Here is a 21,193-nt window from a genome sequence, read left to right as displayed (position 1 = left end):
GAAGCTCCAGCTGAGAACTCAAGCCTGGCCCTGCCTCTCCCCGGGATCCCACACCTGAAGGGCCCTCGGCTGCCCGTGCTGTCCCTGAGCCGGGACCCGCTCTCTCTGCCTCCGCGGGCTCACAGAGAGGCTAAGTGTGACCCGTGCTTAGCCCCTCGCTGGCCATGCCGCCTGCCCGCACCCCACCACCTGAGCCTGCAGCAGCGGGGGGCTGTCAGCAGGACCTCTCCCCACAGGTGTGCCCTACACGGGGGGCCCAGGTGCACTTCAAAGAAGAGAAAGGAAGGTTGTCAGTGCAAACAGCTCAACTATCTCCACAGCTCTGAGGCCCAGGCCCGGCCGGGTCCGACAGGCCAGGCCAGGATGGGGTCGCAGGGCAGTGAGCCTAGACGCCCAGCTCCCTGGCTCCCCTTGGCCATGTGATGGGCTGCGAGCCCTGGCACGAGTCCCGCTGGGCCTGCCCTGCTCGCCCTCAGTGTCCCGAGACCCACTTGCCGGCCTCCGTGGGTGTCCCGGAGGACAGAGACTGAGGGTGCCTTTCCTGGGCAGGGAAGCGCCAGGTGAGGATATGGTCCTCGAGACACTGCCCAACACTGCTTCCCCTGTCACCTGTGGGTAAAGCCCTTCCCCTCTTAACTCTTCAGTGACGTGGCGGGGGCCTTCACCTGGAAGCAGTCAGTCCCCTCCGCCAGAAGAAATGGTTGGGGTCACAGGACCCTCCGGGTGAGCTCGTGCTGGGGTCTCGAACCTGCCCTCCTTCACCTCCGCATTGGGGTTTGGGTCCCCACCAGGCCAACCCCACTCACCCGTGGCCGTGAGCAGGAGAGAGCAGTCCTGGCCGTTCAGATACTCCATGGCGGTGACCCGCGTGTACCGAGGGTTCCCGTTGTGGAAATAATCCAGCTTCTCCCCTTTCTCCCAGTCCCAAAAGCTTCAGGGAGTAAGAGAGGAAAAAGGCGGGGATCAGGGAGACGCAAACAAGCCCACAAGAAGAGACCACCGCGCCCCCACCAGGTCGGCGCCATCGAGAACACAGGGAGGCACGAGTGCTGCCCAGAAGCCGAGCGGCGCTGGCGGCAGTGCAACGGGGCACGGCCGCGGCGGGAAGCGGGGGCGGGGCCCCCAGATGGCCGGGCACAGAGGCTCCACGTGCTCCCGGGCCCCATGGGCGCGCCTGCAGGTGCCTGCGCCCAGGTCACAGCGGCGCCATTCGCAGCAGTCACAAGGCGGAGGCGACCCAGCGCCTGGCATCTGGTGAAGGACCAAACAAACTGTGGTCCATCCACACGGAACCTGTCCTGTCCCAGGAGGGAAGGACGTCCTGACACCCGCTACCACACGGGTGAACCTTGAGGACACTGCTCAGTGGAACAAGCCAGACACAGAAGGACGAATCCCGTGTGACTCCACCTCCGTGAGGCGCACGGACAGAGAAGCCCACAGAGAGCGAGAGGAGGACGACGGGGGCCGGGGTGGGGGGAAGATGAGGGACGGCGGCGGCGACGGCTGCAGAGCAAGCCGAGCGTGCTTAATGCCCGTACTCTCGAGAACGGCGAAGACGGTAAGTTCCTCTAAACGTATGTTTACTGCCAGGAAAGCAGAGGAATCAGCCACAGAGGGGACCCTGCGTTTCACAGGCCGTGATGGGAGCTGCCTGTGATCCTCCCCAACCAAGCGAGCACTTTCTCCACAGCGTCAGGGCCGCCCTCGCTACGACTGAACGTGGTCTCGTTGCTAAGGCTCCATCGCACACTTGCTGCACCCGCCCGTGAGCGTGCCCCCCGCAGGCCCCCACTGTGGGTCCTGATGCCCCCGTGCGCCAGGAACAGCCCGTCTAAGTGCCGGAAGCACCCGTCACGGCCCGCGTGTCACCGTGGTCAGAACCCTGGAGCGCGGGTGAGGGGGCCAAGCGCAGGCCCAGGGCAGGGGAGGTGGCGTGGGCAACGCCAGCAGGAGGGATGTTTCTCCGCAAGTTCTGAGCCCCTTCCCCTGAAACAGCCCAAAGGCGCGGGACGAGCTGCTTCCAGGCCAGGAGGGCGCGCGGGGCGGGGGGCACCTGCTCGTCAGCCCACAGGCACCCACATACCAGATGCTGTCTTTGTCGGCCACGGCCACGCACGGCGTGAAGGGGTGAAACTTGACCACGGAGGGGACGCCAGGGTTCCTGTTCAGGAATATCTGGTCATCCAGTCTGGTGATACCTGCCGAGGGAAACAGGACGGTGGGTCTCAGCTCGCAGTGAATGCTGACGACGCATATTACCAAGGCTGCCACCAACCCTCGTGTCCGGGGACCTGGAGGGGTGCAGAGGGGAGCAGGGGCCACTGTGCCAGTCGCACTCAGACCAGTGCCATCTGGTTAGGGTTTACGAAGAGCGCACTGAAGGCCTTGAACAAAGCTCAGTGAGGCTGCGTCTGGTAACTCAGACCCAAGGTGGAAGCCTCGGTCTGGCCGGCACTGCCTGCAGTCCAGCCACCGCCTGGGGGGGCTCCAGTCCAGAAAGATAGTGACCTTGAAACGATGCGACTGAAGGACAGATGGTCAGGAATCTCAGAGAGGAGGACAGGGAATTTTCACCAGCCCTGAAACAGGGCCTCGGAAACAAGCCCTCGCGGCTCTGAAGGGGGTTCAGAGGAACAGAAAGAGGCTAAAAACGGTCAGAGCATCAGATGGACTCAGACAACGTCTGGAGGACCACACGACTCATCAGAGCAGCTGGGGCCGGGCCTCTTGGCCCTGCCTTGTCGCGGAGGGCGGGCAGCCCGTGACCCTCAGGCCCCGGCGTCACCCCGTGACCCTCAGGCTCTGGCGTCACCCCTTCCTTGGCTGCTGGATGCAGGTCTCAGGTGGTGCACAGGAGAGTGGCTGTGACAGCCACACTGCGTGATCCTGGCGCTGGCCAGGTGAGCTGCTGTCACCCACGGTTTCAGTCCTTGGCCGCCTTCTTTTGCTAAACTGGCCGACGCTGAAACCACCTGCTGATCAGGAAGGGCCCCAGAGGGTTTAACCGCTGCCCAGAGCTGCCTTCGCCCTCAGCCACGGGTTCCCCTGGAGGGAGCCAGGATGGGGCCGATTCGACCGTGAAAGGAGTGGGCACTGTGGGCGCTCTGCACACACGCACAGGCTGGTGGGCGGCGGCGGGCTCACGGGTGTCATGGGGGGACGGCTGAGGGGGTCACGGAGAGAGGAGGGGGGTTAGCGCTGCCGAGGCCCTGCTGACCTGCCCGCAGCCTTCAGCGTTCACATGCCCCAGCTTGCAGCTGGCCGCGGACAAAACCACAACCCCGGGAGGCCAGGCCCCGAGGCGGGTCTCTGCCGTCTGCACGCCCCCTGCCAGCACTGCCTGTGGCCCAGTGGCTTCTCTTAGTGTGTTTTTGACAAGCACGTCTGTTTTTCCCACAAAGACCAGAAAGGAGAATCCCTGCCCCGGTTTATGAATACACTCCATTTCTTATGTTTTGGTCTGGAAAGCCTGGTTCTGCCTTCACTCCTGGCTCAGCGCTGACCAGAGCCTGGCCTTCACTGGCAGGCCCATTTGCCTCCAGACGCCAGACCGCGTGTGGCTGCCTCGGCGACAGGGAAACCCACGTGTCCTGCTGTCCCCGCCCGGAGGCCCGGGGTCCTGAAGCACCGCCACCCTCCAGAAAGCAGCCCCTGACGCTGTAGGTCAGGGAGCGCCTGTCAAACTGGGCGGCTCACTCGCTCCCCCGGGGAAGCTGCGGACGCTGAAGCCTGTTCCTGAGCGGTGGCAGCGCCTCCGCAGAGGCCCAGCGGGTCGTGAACAGCCAAGATTAGCTTCAGCAGGAGTGACCCCGCGTTAATGGAACGTGACCCGAGGTGTTTCCCAGGGAGAGCTCCCAACCAAGTGCTGCCCAAACCTCACTGCTTCTGGGAGGACGAGGCCCGGCAGGGCCGGTGCCCCATCAGAGCCAGCCCAGCGCCAAAGGCTCAGGGGAGCTGAGCCTGCCCCGCTCCCCACACATCGGGCTGCGGGGCTGGGTCGGCTCCCAGGCCAGCTGCCCGTGCTCTGTCCCCATCCTGACCACTGGGTGGAGGCCCTCGCTGCCCCTCCCTCCCTGCTTCAGTTCCTGGTGGGGGCCTGCAGCTAAGGTGAGGGGGCTCCCCGGGCACCCACGCGTCCACATTGCTCACCACCACTAAACCTCGGGGGGACGGGGAGCTGGGGGCACACAGCAGGAAGCACTTTGGGCACCTCTTGGCAAATTCAGTAAAAGGCTTGGTGCAAATGTGCTGAAATACAGCTGAGTGAGGACCACCAGGGCCGGGTGACTGTCTCCCATCCCCAGGGCGAGGGCGCAGGCCTGGACTGCCAGGGCCCACGGACGGAGGGCTCGCTCCTTCGCCCTGGAATTGACAAGGGGCAGAAGGGACGCTGGTCCGAAGCCTGTCAGTCAGACGGGAGCTTCCCTAGCAACAATCCCGGAGAGCTGGAGTCTCCCCAGGCAAGGCCGCGGAGCCCTCCTGGACCAGCTCCCCCACCCTGCACCCAGCCCTGGAGCAGCTCCCCCTCCGCCGCCTGGGGGCCGCTCACCCTTCTGGATGAGCTGCCGCGCTTGCTTCCTGACGCGGCTGTTCCGCAGGAACCGCCACTCCCGTTCCTTGCGGGTCTGGCTCTCCAGGTCGTGCTCTTCTGGGATCTTCAAAACAAAGGACAATTAAAAGTGGTTATTCTCAGGTGAGAAGGTTCCTCCCCTCCACGTGTTGAAGACTCGGGATCCCCAGTTGGGTCAGGGTGCCCAGGGCCCCAGGGCAGGTGCAGAGCAGCACACGGCAACGGGGGGCAGTCACGGTGCCCCCGAAGCGGCTGTGTTCACGGCCCCCAGCTCTTCCCTCTGCCCCCTGCTGGCCGCTGGGCCTGGGACCCAGGGGAGGGCTGGCTGGCAAGGTGACGGGGTGGGGGGTGCTGATTTAGGAAACTCCTGCCCCGAGGGCCCAACCGCGGAAGCGGAGCCAGCACCATTCCAACAGGGCGGCGGAGGTGCTGTTCCAAATCAGAAGGACCTCGCGGGAGGTTAGGGATATGCGCCGCGAGTCTTCCGTAGGAGGGGCACAAAGGGCCTTGCTGCGCCGGACACGACATCTGCTCCTTCATACCCTAAATGCGAAATCAGAACCCTGCGGTGTGCTGAGACGTCTCTGCTGCTCTGCCTGACGCCAAAAGGAGTGAGGCAGCAAGTCAGAAGACGAGCAAGCTCTGAGAAGCGACAGCGGACCAGGCCGGAGCAGGGCGGCCCCGGAGGCCGGGGGCAGGCGGCCCCGAGCGCCCTGAGGCCTCTCCAGAGCCCAGCCCCCCGGAGGCCTCTGCTTCCCAGCATTTCACCGCTGTGCTTTTAAAACTCACAAAACCACACCCAACAAACAAGCAAGGACACCCCGACGTGGAGCTGGGGAGAAAAAGCAGCCTGAGCCGCCAGCACCCTCAGCGGAGGAGAATCAGCCCCGGGAAGGCCCTCGGGTCAGGCTGGGCTCCTAACACTTGGTTTCACTGGGTGACAACCTGCAGTTCATTAGAAAAGAAGTGACAAGTGACCAATGACGCAGAGCAGCAGCAAGAAAACCGCAGGTGAGAAGACTCGAGGCTGGTGCAGGAGCGCAGACCACACCTGAACAAAGCCCCTGTCTCTGTGGGAGCAAGTCAGGGGAAGGGCCTGGAAGGCGGTCCCAGTGGGAAGAGGGAGGGATGGAGGTGGCCGGTGGCGTGGGGGCTGCGGCTTGCAGCCCGAAGGAGGCAGCAGGCGGGCGCACATGCCGGGGTCCCAGGCAGACTGAGCCCGTGCACAGCGGGCTCATCCCTGCCCCGTGAGGGTCCCGGTGGCAGAGCCTGGTGCTCCCAGGAGCCCAGGGAGGGACTCGCAGAGCCGAGCCGAGCTGAACTGAACCACAGCCCATCGTCCGGGGACAGTCGCCAGCGCCACGAGGACAAGCAGGTGGAGAGCGGCCGCCAACGGGGGAGAGAGACCAGGAGAGGACACAGAAGAGGCTGGGGAAAGCCGCAGGCAGCGGCCGCCAGGATGGGCAAGGGCCAGTCAGGAAGGGGGGCAGAGGGCTTCCCACCTGGCGCCCCGCCACTGCCCGCTGCGGGGCCGCCTCCTGGCCTGCGGGTGGAGTAGAAGCTTCCGAGCAAAGCCCAGGCCTGACGCGCCCGCTGCCCCCAGGCGAGCTGGAGGGGCCGGGTGCTGGCGCGGCTGACAGGGCCTGTCGCTGGGGCAGCTGGCGCCCGGGGACAGAGGGAGGAAGGCCAGGGGGTCCCCAGAAGCAGCCCCCTGGGCACTTCCCCGTGAAGCAAGTCCCGGACGGTGAGACTGCGGGTCACAGGGCTCGGCCTTGACCCTCAACACCCCCACAGTTAAGGAGGTCCCAGTGCACGGGGGAGATGCAGAACGCACACGGCTCTCAAGAGCGGGGCGAGCCCGACTGCTCCCACTTCCCAGAAAGGCTGGACTCCCAGCCGCCAAGCTCCCTGGGTTACCGGGGTTCGGGGGACGGGTGCTCCCGCGCCTGCCTCTCACCGCGGCACGTTCACCATCTCTCCCGTCGTTGCAGCAGATGACCCCCCCCGAACAACGAGGCTGTCTCCGCGCAGGGAAGCTGTTCCACGGGCCGATCTGGCCCGACCACACCGCCTCTGGGGGGCGACCACGCTGAAGGCCACTGGCCCATGAGGAAAGCGCTCTGAACTGCAAACCAGGGACCCTGCAGGTGCTGCCACCCAAACACAGGCGTTGTCATCACCGACCCCACCTCCCCAAAGCATCAGGGTGACTGACACGCAGCCACACGCTGTCAACTTCAGCCTTGGGGACACAGTTCTGTGCGCGCCACAGTCACACAATCCACGTGTGGAACAGGCACTCCCTCCTCCAAACTGCTCCGTGCCCTCTGAGGCCAGGCCCTCCCCCAGCCCCAGCCCAGCACCACCCCCAACCATTTTCTGTCCCCGCAGCTTGGTCCTGCCTTTCCAGATGCTGCAGAAATGGGCCAAACAGCTTGAGTCTGGCTTCTTCCCCTGAGCTTAACGTGCTTGAAATTCATCCGTGGTGTGTACGCATCAGTTTATTTCAAACGCTGTTTTCTGGTGGCCAGTGTTCCGTCACGCGGCCCTAGCACAGTTCACTCACCAAGGGAAGAGTATCTGGGATGCTCCCGGTGCCTGGAGACTAAGAACAGAGCCACTGTGAACCTCCACACCCAAGCCTTCCTCTCTCCCGGGAGAACACCCAGCAGCAGGGCCACTGGGCTCCGCGTAAGCGTGTTTAATTTTGCAAGAAAGAGCCGAGCGTTTCCAGGGCGCCTGCAACATCCTGCCTTTGCACCAGCATGGCGTGCACCCTCGGGAAGCACCTGGTGCCGACAGACCCGAAAGCGCCAGCCCTTCTCGCCGACGCGCCGCACCTCACTTGCCGACTCGACTTCCCTCGCAAACAGCCGCTGTGACGTACGTGTCTCTCCCCGTGCTGCCCTGCCGTCTGTGTGTCTGTCTGGCCGAGCGTCTGCAGATCTCTTGCTCTGGTTTTAATTGGGTGGTTTGTTTCCTGGTTATGGAATTTCGAGAGCTCTTTACGTAAACAGGACACAAGGTTTTATCAGATGTGCGTTTCGCAGTCTTCCCTTGGTCTGCGGCTCGTGTTTTCCTGTTCTTCACCGAGTCATGACGAGAGCACATGTCACTCTCAGCGTGGTCCAACTGGTCATTTTTTCTTGTGTGGTTTGCACCCTGCGTCTTAGTAAAGAAATCACCGCCTAACCCAAGGTCAGGAAGGTGTTCTTCCGGACGTTTCGTGGCTCCAGGCTTCCCCTTTAGGCAGTGAGTTGTTCACAAGGTGGGCCACCCTCTCTCCGCCGGACTGAACGGTCCCGGTCCGCGCGCCCCCGTGGGAAGCCAGCAGGACGGACGGACGTGGTCAGCTGCCGGACGCCAGTCCGCCCACGTCTGCGTGTGTCCACACACCACCCACGCCGTGACCACTTCACTTTACGGTGCGCCCCGAAGCCAGTCAGCAAGGGCCTCCGAATTTGTTCTACTTCAAAGTCGTTCCGGTTATTTTAGTTTATTTGCTTTTCCCCGTACATTTTAGAACAGGCTTGTCGACCAAGAAAAAAAGCCAGCCTATCGGGATTTGACTGAGATCGCACTGATCTTCACACCACTTCAGGGAGCACTCACGTCTTACGTTTATTGAGTCTTTCAGCCCAGGAACACGGTCTGCATTGATTCATGTCTCCTCTGATTTCTTTCATCACTGTTCTGTATTTTTCACCATTTGGATCTTTTTTTTTTTAGATGTATAGCTAGTTTTTCATGTTTTGGGGGGTGGTGTTGTAAACGGTTTAATCTCAATTTCCAGTTGTCTGTCTAAAAATTAACAGATTTTTGTACAACGACCCTGTATCCTGCGATCTTACTAGACTTTCTCATCCCAGCAGCATTTTGCAGATTACTTGGGACTTCCCACGCGCACGGTCACGCCGGCCGCGAGCAGGCTTATTTCCACGCGCGCAGTCACGCCGTCCGTGTACACCCCCTTGCCTTGCCCTCGCCAACCCCGCCCCTCCCCACCGTGGATGCTGAATGGGAACGGTGAGGTCAGACATCCTTGCCTTACACCTGATTTTAGAGAAAAAACACTCAGTCTTTTACCCGTGAAAAAATGTCAACTGCAGGGTTTTGTAGGGGCCTGCGTGAGGGTGAAGGAGGTTCCTTCTGTCCCTACTTTGCTGACAGTTTTTACTCTGTTGCATTCCATCAAGTCCTTTCCGTGTAGCTACTGAGATGATCACGCAATCATGCCGCTACTGAGATGATCACGTGGTTTTTCTTTATATGATACAGAAATGACACATTCAATTATATGATTAAAGGCATTCAATCCACTCTGCGTCCTTGGGGTAGAACCCACTTGGTTACGTGCTGCTGCGTTTGACTTGTTAATATTAACGGTATGCCGAGGATTTGGGGTCCATGTTCACAAAACGTTTGCAGACGTTTATTCCTGCAGTGTCTTTGACTGGTTTTCAAACCACCTGTAGTACGGAATGCACAAAGGACAGCCCCTTTCCCGGATTTAGGTCCTGCCTTCTAGAAGCAGCTGCCGGAGGCAGTGGGCTTCCTCTGACGCTGGCAGGAATTTACTGAACCACATCTTCTGAGCGTGTGTTCTGGACACTGGATTATTCGACTGAGTCAAGACATCCAACCAAGTCCTCACGCAGACGGAGTCACTGACTTGAATGGCTCTGTCTGCTGCACAGAACCATCTTCTTTATTTTTTTTAAATTGAAGTATAGTCAGTTTGCAACGTTCTGTCAATGTCTGGTGCACAGCATCATGTTTCAGTCATATAGGAACACACATATATTTCTCTTCATGTTCTTTTTCATTATAGGTTCCTACAAGATTTTGAATACAGTTCCCTGTGCTGTACGGTAGAAACTTGTTTATCTATTTTACATACAGTAGTTAGTATCTGCAAATCTCGAACTCCCGATTCATCCCTTCCCACCCCTTTCAGCCCCTGGTAACCATAAGTTTGTTGTCTATGTCTGTGAGTCTGTTTCTGTTTTGTAAATAAGTTCATTTGTGTCTTTTTAAAAGATTCCACATACGAGCGATCTCATACAGTACTTTTCTTTCTTTCTGGCTTACTTCACTGAGGATGACCATCTCCAGGTCCACCCATATTACTGTAAATGGCATTGTTTTATTGTTTTTTTGTGGCTGAGTGGTATTCTGTTGTATAAGTACACTGCATCTTCTTTGTCCAGTCACGTGTGGATGGACACTTAGGTGCTCCCATGTCCTGGCTGTTGTCAGTAGCGCTGCTGTGAGCATGGGGGTGCGGGTGTCTTCTGGAATTAGTTTTCTCCAGATATGTGCCCAGGAGCGGGATTCCTGGGTCATACGGTAAGTCTATTCCTAGTCTTTTGAGGAACCTCCACACTGTTTTCCACAGTGGCTGCACCAAACTGCACTCCCACCAGCAGTGAAGGAGGGTTCCCCGTTCCCCACAGCCTCTCCAGCATCTATCGTTTGTGGACTTTTGAATGATGGCCATTCTGGCTGGTGCGAGGTGATGCCTCATTGTAGTTTTGATCTGCGTTTCTCTGACGATTAGTGATACTGAGCATTTTCTCACGTGCCTATTGGCCATTTATATGTCTTCACTGGAGAAATGTTTGTTTAGGTCTTCTGCCCATTTTCGGATTGGGTTGCTCTTTTTTTGTTAATAAGCTGTATGAGCTGTTTATATTTTCTGGAGATCAAGCCCTTGTCTGTTGCATTGCTTGCAAACCTTTCCTCCCATTCCGTGGCTTGTCTTTTTGCTTTGTTACAGTTTCCTTTGCTGTACAAAAGCTTGTAAGTGTAATTAGGTCCCATTTGCTTATTTTCGCTTTATTTCTATTGCCGGGGTAGACGGCCCTAGGAGAATATCGCCAAGATTCATGCACAGACCCATCATTTCTCATACAGTCTCCTAATCAATATTCTCTCGTTCTCAACTTTCTGCTATTACAAGTAACCCTGTAACGAGCATCTGTAGATGGCCGTTACCACACATACACGCACCGTAGTGGTTTCAGGATCTGCTTCTCAGAGCGCGGTCGTTGGTTTCTGGGCTTACCCATTAAAAAAATTTTTTTTAAATTTTAATTTTAATTCATTTTTTGGGTGGGGTAGTTAGGTTTCTTTGTTTATTTACTCTTTTAATGGAGGTCCTGGAGACTGAACCCAGGACCCCATGAACGCTGAGCAGGTGTGCTACCACGAGCTATACCCTCCCCCCAGGCTTACCCATTCACAGTGTTGACAGCTGCCACCGAAAGGCCCCAAACCAAGCGCGTATTCTGCCACCCACCAATAGTATCTGAGAGTTCCCACTTCCCCACACCCCGGTAACCCATCCTCTGGGCAAAATCGATCTTTGAAATTTGCCATCCTTCAAGTGAAAAAAATCGTAATATTTTTGTAATCAGAACAAATTTCAGTATATCTTTTTTTTCCTGTAAGCACGTAACAGACCATTTTTAATGTTCTTTCTTAAGCAGATGTGAGCTCTGTAAACCAACCCAGGGAAGAGAGAGGTGGTTTCATCTATCAAAGGAGAACCAAGTCCAGAAGGTAGTGAAGCGGGAAGCCCCATGAAAAAGACCGGCAGGACCCCCAGGCAGGGCCACTACTCTCCTGCCAGCACCATCCGGTTTCCTGGTCCAACGGCCATTATCTTGCTTTTTGTCTCTGAAGTGGCTCGCTGCTAAGAAAATGGAACTTACCCCAAGATTCTATTGGTTCCCTGAGCTAACTCCTGATTGGTCCATTTGTAGCACCTCGTTTGCATAGAGCTCACTCCCAACTGGTCCATTTCTACAAAGCTTATTCCAATTTAGTCAAAACAACTTATTTGCATATTATGTTGCACAGTATACACTGGCAGCCTATAAAAGCCTGTGTAAACCTACAGACGGGGTCCAGAGCTTGGAGTGTTAACTCTTCTGGGCCCGCTGACGTGATAAACCTGAGTTCTCCAACCCTCCGAGTGCCGCTTGGTCTCTCGCCCGGATCCAGGCTGCTGTCACAACTGAGCTGTAACACTGAGCTGTAACACACTTTGCTGCAACAGCAGTTCTTTTCGGTCATGCAGACCTCTGGTAAATCTGACTGTGAGCTGACAGATGGCAAAAACTGTCATTACAGTCACGTTCGGGGTATTCAATCCTACTGACCATTAGCTGCACGTGACTATCACATTGCACATAATTTTGTAACCTAGTAAGTACTACCTGGTAAACGCTCACCTCTGAAGTTTTTAGAGTCGGAGGTTCTTCCCTCCTTCCGGGGACCTTCCTAGCCTCGAGCCATTTTTAGCTGGCACAAGCAGCAGCCTAATAAACAAGTTCCTAATGCATTTCATTGCACACACATGTCATTAGCTGGTTAATTAAATTAATAGAAGTACGCCCTCGTGAATACCACCTGAAAAAAGTAGGAAGAATTTCTTTTAAAAGCTAGCAATGAGATAAAACGTGTTCTCTCCCAAAGCCTGGACGACGCCTCTAATTAATGTAGAACAACAGTCACGCGGACCCCAAGCGCCTGACACTTCAGCTGCCGGCAGGGATACAGCCCAGCTGACCACAGCACAGACCCAGCACGACACGAAACACAGCACAAAAGGGGACTTAGAGCCTGACCATAACAGAACTTCGTTTTCAGTCACAACACCTAGAATCTCATTTCAAGCTATACCCACGAGAGTCTGTTTCTGCAAACGTGGCCAGGTCGGCGGAAGCACCGTCTCCTCCCTCTGCACTGTTTGCTGGCTCCTCCTGCGGGCTCAGTGCTGAACAGCGAGTTAATCCTGCAGGGAACCCCCTCACCCCATCTCACAGTGCTGCCCTCACGTTGGGAGCCAGCAAGACGCACCAGGACAGACCCCTGGACTGACAGCCTCTGTCTCTTCCCGGCCAGCACCTGACAGACCCGCCCCAGCGGGAATTCGCAGACACACGTCCAGGCGCACACACGAAGGAACACAAAGGCAGGGGATCTGCTGCCACATCTGAACAGAAGTCACGGGACATGACTGAGAACAGGCATATCCAGAGATTTCCAGAACAGCAGCTCATCACTGTGCCAGTAGTGACTGTGAGTTACAGCCACTGCTGCCTCCGAACGAGGACGGACCAGACCACCGAGAGTCCAAGCCATGTGACCTCACTTCCTTACACAGGAGACGAACTTCTGTTACTAGACTGACCTAACTCCGAAGGACACGGTGTGAACCACAGATCTGAAGGGAGACTCGCCCCCAGCACCAGGGACGCACATCTCCGGGGACACAGTCCAGTGTCTGCCCATCCCGCCTCTCAGCCAGAGCAGCTTGCAATGTCCCGTCTACAGGTGGACTGGTCAGCAGGGACAGGCCCAGCCTGGCGGGGACCCCGTAACAGGTCTCCACCGTCTCTTGGCATCATTTCTTTAATACGTTTTGTTCTGACTATAAAGATACTTCGTGCTAAGCATGGAAAATGTAGAAAAGACAGAAATGAGTCAGAATGACACAAATTCAGCGCCACCACCGACACGTCAGGGTCTGCTGCTTCCCAGCCCCTCTCGCACCCAGATGTGAGCACAACTGTGGTCATTCTGTGGCCAGCTTACGTCTTGCTTTTTTTCCTTAAATTTTTTTTTTAAATGTAGGTGCTGGGGATTGAACCTGGGATGTCATGCATGCTAAGCACACACTCGGCCAATGACATACCTCCTCCCCCCTAAAAAGTTTTATCATGAGCATCTCCTTGTTATGTTAATTTCAAAGCTTCATTTTTTTAACGTCACCACGGATACCGTATCACGTACTCCATGCTTTTCACCCATTCTCCTCCTGTCGGACGTCTAAGTGGACTGTTTTCGCTACTGAGACCGCTCTCTTCTCAGCAACAGGGCTCAACAGAGGACTACGACCTGCCTCCAGCACTAGCAACGACTATTTTGTGTTTTCTTGACAAACATCAGTATCTCTGGCGGGAACAGGAAGGCAGGAGAAAAGTTGTAACAAAGTCCAAATCCTCCGTGGAAATCACCTGCATGTGCAGCTTGAAACCTAAGTACGAACAAGCTGCAGTTTTCAGCTGGGAAGTGTCTGTGGGTGGAGGGGGCGGGGATTTGTCAGAACGGGCTTCAGACCAAGAAAGTCCAAGGAGGAAGCCCCACAGTGAGGCTCCCTGCAGCCAGACGGGCACGGAGCCCCCGTCCCGCCCCGTCCCCGGAACGCGGGGCCCAAATCTGCAGCCATGGGACACACGTCACGCCACATCACGAAGGTGGTGCGTCAGACCTGGAAGGGGGTGTCCCGGAATCAGCCAGACGCATTCGGTTGGCCCCGGTGGACAGGTCCTTCAAAAACTTGGCTAGCTGAGTCCGACAGCCCCCACGCGGTAAGCAGCCCAAGTGGGCCTGGGCACCCGGGACGAGCTCGCCAACCCACAGGGGCACACCTCACACAGGCGAGCTCGGCGAAGTCAGGCTTCTCCCCCCCCCCTTTTTTTGGGACAAAATGGGAAGGTAAATTAAGTCTCTTTCTCTTGCTGTTTGTCTAACTGTTAACATCAGCCATCGTGACCGCGACTTGGCACTCCCTTCAACAGCCATGTGTGACAGAGCAGGAGGCTGGCTGGCACAGGGCTCCATGCAGCTGCACCCAGGCTAGAGGGGGTCACGGTGCGGGGCCCGGGGATCACAGAGAGTAAACCAGTGGGGACGCAAGCCTGAGCTCAGAGCAGAGGGGTCGAGGTGCCCAGGTCCGAGGCCGGGGCCCTGAAGGCCCATGGGCATTTGTGGGGACAGGGGAGCACACACTCGCCGGGGTTCTGGCTCCACCGCCCTAGAGCTGAGGACGCACGGCTACCTTCATGACGGGCTGGGCGAAGTACCGGGCGCTCCAGTCACAGAACCCCGTCTGCATCGTGGCCGAGATGAAGCTTCTGTGTCCGGCCGCATCGTCTGGGTCGTCGGTGGTCTTTGCGGCGTCAGGAAGGGAGGAGGGGGAAGAAGACAGGAACAGTCAGTCACGTCATCCCCAAACCCCTGGGAGCTCGAGGCCGTCCATCCCTGGAGCCCAAGGCACAGGGCCAGTGGTCCGGCTTCTGAGGACAACATCTCCGAGCCCCCTCACTTCTGCGTCCCGGTGACCAGGGGGCCTGATGATCAGCACAGGGCTGTGAGGCCCAGGGGCTGGCCGAGACGGCCTGGGCTGCAAGTTCCCACACTCCCCATCGCCGCCAGGTCGCCCAACCCCGTGGGCCCCTGCTGCCTGGTACCGGGGCCGCCCTCTGACCAGGCCGGTCCCACAGGTTCCGGTGAGGGTGAGGCGTGCAGGGACGCTGCCTGCTCTGTGGCTCTGGGGCAAGCACGCAGCGAGGAGCAGGTCGACGGGGACTCCTCGGGGCTCAGAGCTAAAACACCTGGTGCTGCTCGCTGGGACCAGTGGTGGGGCCTCACCTCGCACCTGCCCCACCGTGCCGCTCCGCGTGGACCAGCACCCGGGGAGCGTGGCCGCCCTGTTACATGTCCCCACAACCCTCCCGGCAAGGACGCCACCCCCCCGAAATGTCGGTTCCACTCAGCGGCAGAGACCGCACCCCCCGGCCGTGGGGGAGTTGAATCTTGATGGAAACAGCAAACAGCCTGCTCAGAACCACCGCTCCCGCACAGCAGCGGCCCCGTCGGGTGGAGGCGAGTGCTGCTTACCGAGGAGCAGGAGCAGGCCAGCCCGAAGGGCCTCTCGCTCCACTGAGGCTGTGGCCACCAGCGGGGTGAGCCCGGACCCGGGGCCGCAGGCACAGGAGGGAAGCCCTGCGACATTCGCCAGGGCCGTGGCCGGCTCACAGCGTCCCGCATCCTGACCCCACGAGAGTCAGTGTTTACAACCACGTCGGTACCTGGTCTGGGCCCTTGTCAAACATCTTCCGTGTCCGGGGGAACTGGTGGGAGTGGGGCGTGTACTGCACCCCCACTGGGCCCGCAGCGCCCGGCCGGCCTGGAGGCAGGTCTCGGCTGACTGGCTGCTTGGCCACGTCGTTGGTCAGGCTGGAGCTGCTGGCGCTGGAGGTTGGCGGGGACCCTCTGCCGTTGGGGAAGAAGGACATGGGTTTTACCCAGAGCCAGTGCTTAGAAACCAAACCCTAAGCAACTTCTGGGGTCGCCCGCCCCCAGTCCTGCAAGTGGGCCCAGGGTCATCAGCCCAGAATGCCCTCGGCTGCCCGGCTCGACTTCCAAACCCGGCTGCTCGTGCAGCTCCTGCCTGCGGGTTCTGAGCATCGTCCTCCCCGAAAACGGGGGCAGCGCAAGGCAGGTGCAGTGGGACCGCGAGTCTGCCGGGCTCTGCTGCTGCCCAGGACCCCGTGCTCGGCCGTGTGGACACAGACCAGTGAGAGGAGGGTTCCCCACCCCGGCCACCCGCTGCGGACCACAGACCCTCTCTGACAAGTTCTGAACAGAAGTCGGGTTCTGTTAACCTCTGCTGTTCCAACTGTGCAGGGGAAGGTGGGGGAGGACTCGAGGAAGGGCTCAGATGAGGAGATGTGGGAGGGGGCCCCCAGGTCCCGGGACAGCTACCCCACTTACCCCGCCTGGTGGATGTGCACGCCCTTGTTGGTGGGGCTGGCGGGCGCCGACTGCGTGAGGGAGGAGGTGGGGAGGATGCGCTGAGGCCGGGCGTTCACTGTGGCCTGAGGAGCAAAGGGACAGGTGAGGTGGGCAGTGGCGGCGACAACTCGGAGGCCACAGGACTAGCGCAGGTTGGCGCTGCTCTTGGCAGAGGGACTCCCACAGCAACGTAAGGTCCCGTCTGACATTCTCCCCCGAACGTCACCCTGCAGATAAAATGATCTTCTTTTGCTTTTCTGGAAGAAACCTGTCTGGGTCTAGGGAGGCTCCGGGAGGACCCCCTCGAGACGCTGTCGTGAAACCTGGCTGGGACTCGCGAGGAGTCGGGGCCAGGAGTCAGGGAAGAGGCTCTTCGTGCTCCCTTTCGGGAGGGCCCCCTCCCGGGCCTCCCCGCCCCCTAGGAGAGAGCAGCTTCCTGGTGAAGCCTCAGCCCCTCACCTCCTGCTGCACAGCCGACCTCGTGCTCGGAGGAACCGGCCCAGCTCAGCCTGGGCTCCTCGCGGAGGAGCCCCTGCAGGATGGAGCCCAGACCCGGGTGTGGGCGCGTCCTCCCACAGCAGAGGTGGGCCTGCCGCTTCACCCGGGAGGGGGTCTGCACCGGCCTGAGCCGGCCTGCAGGAGGGGAGCGGCTTCGCTGTGATTTTTCAAAACAGGGAGGAGGAAACAAGAGACAAGAGGAGCCTCGACCTCTGTGGGGTGAACTCCAGGGGGGCCTTGCACTGGCTGCTCCCGGAGGACCGAGTGTTCTGGACCCTTCCACTCAGCAGTTAGGGCGCCGTATTGACATTCAGCCAACAGACAGAAAATACAGAAAACGGAGCAACCAGCGTGTCATCGATGCCTCCCAGATAATCCTTCACTTTGAAACAAAAGCCGCAAGAGCTGAATTATAATCAGCCTTTGAAAAATGGCTCTTATTTTTTGCATTATAAAAGCTGTACTGTTTGCTTGCCTTGCTGGGGCATTTAATTATTTGGCCAGCTCTGCACACATGGACACCCCCACAAAGCCTGAAAGCCAAGCGGTCCCGTGCGGAGTCTAAAAGGAGAAGAGAAATCACCGCCGAGAAACTCTGAACGTGTCTCTTCAAAGTCTCCGGAAAATCAGTGGGAGGTGATGGGGGAAGGCGGAACACTTTGGGGCTGAACTGAAGATTCAGCGGAGTCATCACCTTTCAAACGCTCCCTGGGCTCAGGGGGTCCGCCGCTGCCTGAGCTGGAGCCCGACTTCCCCCGAGACCCCAAAGGGAAGGAGTGGGCGCGGGTGAGTGACTGCCCCCCTCCCGGCCCCGCCTGGTCTCACATGGCCCAGAGGGCGAGCGAGGGCCCCGCTCCGGTGCAGTTCATGCCAGCGGCGGCTCCACGCACACCTAGTTCTGAGTTCCTTCTGGAGGCCCTGAGGGCTGGGCACCCATCAGCCGGCGAGACCCCACGACTGGTGATGCATCCTGGGGTCGCAGGCTTGGATGAAGCTGCTTTGCCTCACATTTCCTGTTTGTGCACCGAACATCGCCTCCATGGTGACCAGGTGTTCTGTGCGGGAGCCGGAGGTGCCTGCGGACCTGCCTGTTGGCGGGAGCCGTGGACAGAGGCCCTGGGAGCCGGGGCCAGCGGGAGGCACCCCCGGGGAGGCCCTTCCCGCACTGCTCCCAGCTGCCGTTTTACAGAGAGCAGAGCACGTGGCCGGGAAAGGGGGACAGAGAAATGGCAGCGGCTGGTGCTGGATGCCAGGGTCGGGGCTGCAAGCTGAGGATGATGCAGCGCGGGTCTGCAGGACCCCAGGGCCCCACGTGAGCCCCGCTGGCCACCCACCCGTCCTTCTCGTGCGGCAACTCCCTGTCACCTCCCTGACGCTGCCCTGGACGCCCTGGACCAGCAGACACACCAAGACGTCCCTTCCTGATAAGGCTCAAGGACAGAAGAGAGGAACAGAGGGGGGTCGCAACGGTGGTGACAGGTCACCTTTCAGAGGGCGGCAAGCATCCGGTTAGAAGGCAGACCCTTGGGGCAGCTGTATCCTCTCAGCCCGATTTGCAGGGACACGGGCACACAGGCATGCACACACACACACCCCAGCCCTGCCTCTGCTCCCTGCCCCACACAGTTCATGGGGGGGGCCTCCAGACCCCCGAGCGCCTTCTTTACTCTGAGCTCGTCAGCTCGACCACGCTGCCTCACGTGGACACGAGAAAGCCCGATCCAGGGCAGGGAAAACATCCCACGGGAACGTGGGCCACAGGACGGCGCATTTCCCAACTGCATCTCAGAACAGTCGGGGTTGCGGACGCCGATGGGGGCTTCGGGCGGCTCTCGGGGGTGGAGTGTTTGTTTCAAGAGTGTGCCTGTTAACTGCACACTGAGGGTCTGGATCCACGTGTGAGGGGCTCCCAAGAGACTGTCCACAGTCGGCTCTGGGCTGAGCGCGAGGCAGGCCGCACTGGCCGCCTGACCTGAGAACGGACACCTGTAACAGCACGTGGCCCTGCTGACCCAAAGAGGAGGTCTTCTGTGAGCTGCGCTTCCCAGGTAAATAACGTAAGCCCGCGACGGGTCAGCAAGACTGTGAACGTGTGACCTCAGGTTCTGGCGGTACTTTGGAGCATGCTTTCCTGGGTATCTCAACCCCTGTTTCATTTACTAGTGACTCAGGCCGCTGGCTCTGCCTGTAATTAAGTGTTAACCTCTGATTTCCAACACGTGGCGCGGCACACGCCCAGCAGCAGACGCGGCTCCTGACGGTCACGGCACAATTTTTAAGTGAGTTTGTATGTTTATGAACCTTCTTGTAAATATTAAAAGTAGTGATTATTACGACACGTGCCCCTGACGTCTGAACAGCCGCAGCGGAAGCGTCGCTCCCAGTGCCCCCGAGCCCCGGGCGGCAGGAGCGGCCCGAGGGGGCGCTGTGGGGCTGGCCCGGTCCCGGGGCATTAGTCTCTGCTCTTCACCTCTACGTGGTTTGAAACTTTCCACAAGAAAACTACAAGCAAAACCCAAACCCCAAGCCCGCGGAAGCTGGGCTAAAGCGTGAGCTGTGCGGATTCCTACATAGGCGGCTGGTAGCGGCGCCTGTGTCTGGATGCAGAACTCTGGGGCGTCGCGGAGCAACCGGGCTGTCGTGACTTTGATGAATAAAACCTTGGCTTCAGACTCAAATATCTAAAATAGGCCTGTTCCCTGCGAATTGAAATGCAGCCCCTCTTTGGTTACCAGAGAAGAAAGACGTGTTCTGAAACTAAATTGGGGACAAGAAAGGATTTCCTTAGCGTTCATGCTGCTAGATTCCTCAGTAGCAATGTTTACTCTTAAAACACGCACGCACGCACACACGCAGCCTGTGCTGTGCCCCTGCCAGCTCTCCCAGGGCACAAGCTCCAGGCGGCCCGCTCTGCTCTCCACCCTCAGTGTGGGCGTGCCTGTGGGCGGGCCAGCCGCGCGCGCACTGGGTGTGCCACTTTGCCGAGGGCTCCTAGGGCTTGGGCGGACAGCGCTGTGCTGAAGGCACGAGGCTGTGTCCCGGGTCGCTGTGATCTGCTGGCAGAGCTGGGGGGCGACGGGAGACTAGACAAAGGGTGTTTGATCGCCCTGAGGTGGGGTGAGGGGCATTTCTGGCTCATAGCTGCACACTTCACACATGGCCCTTGATGACACGGTGTTCCTGCCTCGCGGGCCTGAGGGACTCCTAAGACGAACGGCTCTCTGAAGGCAGGTGTGCTGTGATGAGCTTACAGCCATGAGACTTCAGTACCAGGCACGAGATTACAGACACACAGACACACACACACGAGGCAGGAGCCAGCCTTCCTAGGGGCCCTGTGCCCCCAGGCAAGCGGCCACCAGGGGAGGACCCCTCAGATGTGAACGGGGGCACGCCAGGTAAACTAACCCGTGAGGCACGTCCCTGTACTCCTGCGACTTGTCTGTGAGCCTGAAACGCCAGCAGAAAGTTACGAGAATCTTTAAAAATGCCGCGAGGAACGGCTTCTTCGCAGCCTGTGCTACTGCTCCGCTCCTGAAAGGTTAACTGCCACGAGGACCGTCCAACCGCCACACACAGCGGGAAAGCCAGGAACCCGTGACTCTGCGCTGGAAGCACTTGCTCCGAGTTTCTGAGCCGTGGTGGAGGAGGCCTGAGGGCGCCCGGCGGTCCCCGCGGGGACTGTCACAGCGGGACCCGGGACACGAGAGCTCCGTGGGGACGCCCCCCACGTACCTTGTAGGCAATGCTGTTGAGCACCTTCATGGCCAAGTCGGAAACGTCCGGGTAGGGGTCCGCAGCCAGATGCAGCAGGACTCTCCAGATCTGAGTGTAGACGCTGTTGAAGGAGACCCCTAGGAGAGAACCGGAGAGGCTCCATCACGACGAGCCGCCGCTGCGGCCGGGCGGGCCAGGGCGGCTCCCCTTCTGAAAACCGGACCAAGTACTGGGGGGAGACAGTTGAAAGAACTGGGCTGAGAGAGGCCCGGTTCTGTCACCTGGTGCGGGGCCCAGAGACTCAGGAATGCCCAGGGCTAAAGAGGCTGGATCTTTCCAGAAGGAGAAGTCAGAAAGGGGCAGGACCTCCTCGCAGCCTCGCGACTGGAGGGCACCGCCCAGCCCCGGAGCGGCGCTGATTTAACGCCTAGATTTCTGGGAGCTCCGTGGCCTCGCGAGCAGGGCGCATTGGCTGGGTCCACCCTGAGTCTGCATCTGGGGCCTCTCTGGGCTCTGTGACTCACTCAGTCTTCTGCCCACACCCGCCTGCGGCCCGTCCCGAGCTCCAGGAGCCCCCGGGACCCCAGGCACCCAGCACTTCCCGAGTGTGCTCTCCACACGAGGGCCTCTGCGTACTGGGGGCCAAGGCAGGTGAGACAGGACACAAACGAGATGGGCGAATCGTGGTCACGAAGGAAAGGAATGTTTACGTGGGGGGCAGGCTCCCCCGTGAAGGCGGCTCACGGTCCTGGCCGCAGGCATCAGCCCCGCCTCATAGCAGAGGACAGCCAGGCCCAGCGTCCAAAGGATGAAGGG

The 21,193-nt window shown here is 59.1% G+C and overlaps 1 protein-coding gene across 4 annotated transcripts in view; it reads right to left on the bottom strand.

Annotated features, from left to right (window-relative positions):
- RPTOR (regulatory associated protein of MTOR complex 1) overlaps window positions 1–21,193 on the bottom strand; it is a 236,803-nt gene that overhangs the window by 12,327 nt on the left and 203,283 nt on the right. For all 4 annotated transcript variants that reach the window (XM_072939794.1, XM_006199445.4, XM_072939795.1 and 1 more), the window contains 7 exons: window positions 20,396–20,514; window positions 16,142–16,245; window positions 15,457–15,640; window positions 14,424–14,534; window positions 4,553–4,658; window positions 2,087–2,201; window positions 807–931 (listed from right to left, as the gene is read on the bottom strand). In XM_072939794.1, coding sequence (XP_072795895.1) covers window positions 807–931; window positions 2,087–2,201; window positions 4,553–4,658; window positions 14,424–14,534; window positions 15,457–15,640; window positions 16,142–16,245; window positions 20,396–20,514 — 864 coding nt within the window. The remainder of the gene's footprint in view (window positions 1–806; window positions 932–2,086; window positions 2,202–4,552; window positions 4,659–14,423; window positions 14,535–15,456; window positions 15,641–16,141; window positions 16,246–20,395; window positions 20,515–21,193) is intronic.

The sequence above is a fragment of the Vicugna pacos genome, chromosome 16 (assembly GCF_048564905.1).
Source record: "Vicugna pacos chromosome 16, VicPac4, whole genome shotgun sequence".
Taxonomy (NCBI): domain Eukaryota; kingdom Metazoa; phylum Chordata; class Mammalia; order Artiodactyla; family Camelidae; genus Vicugna; species Vicugna pacos.
Note: the sequence above shows the minus strand (reverse complement) of the source record. Positions and strands in the feature narration are given on the sequence as shown.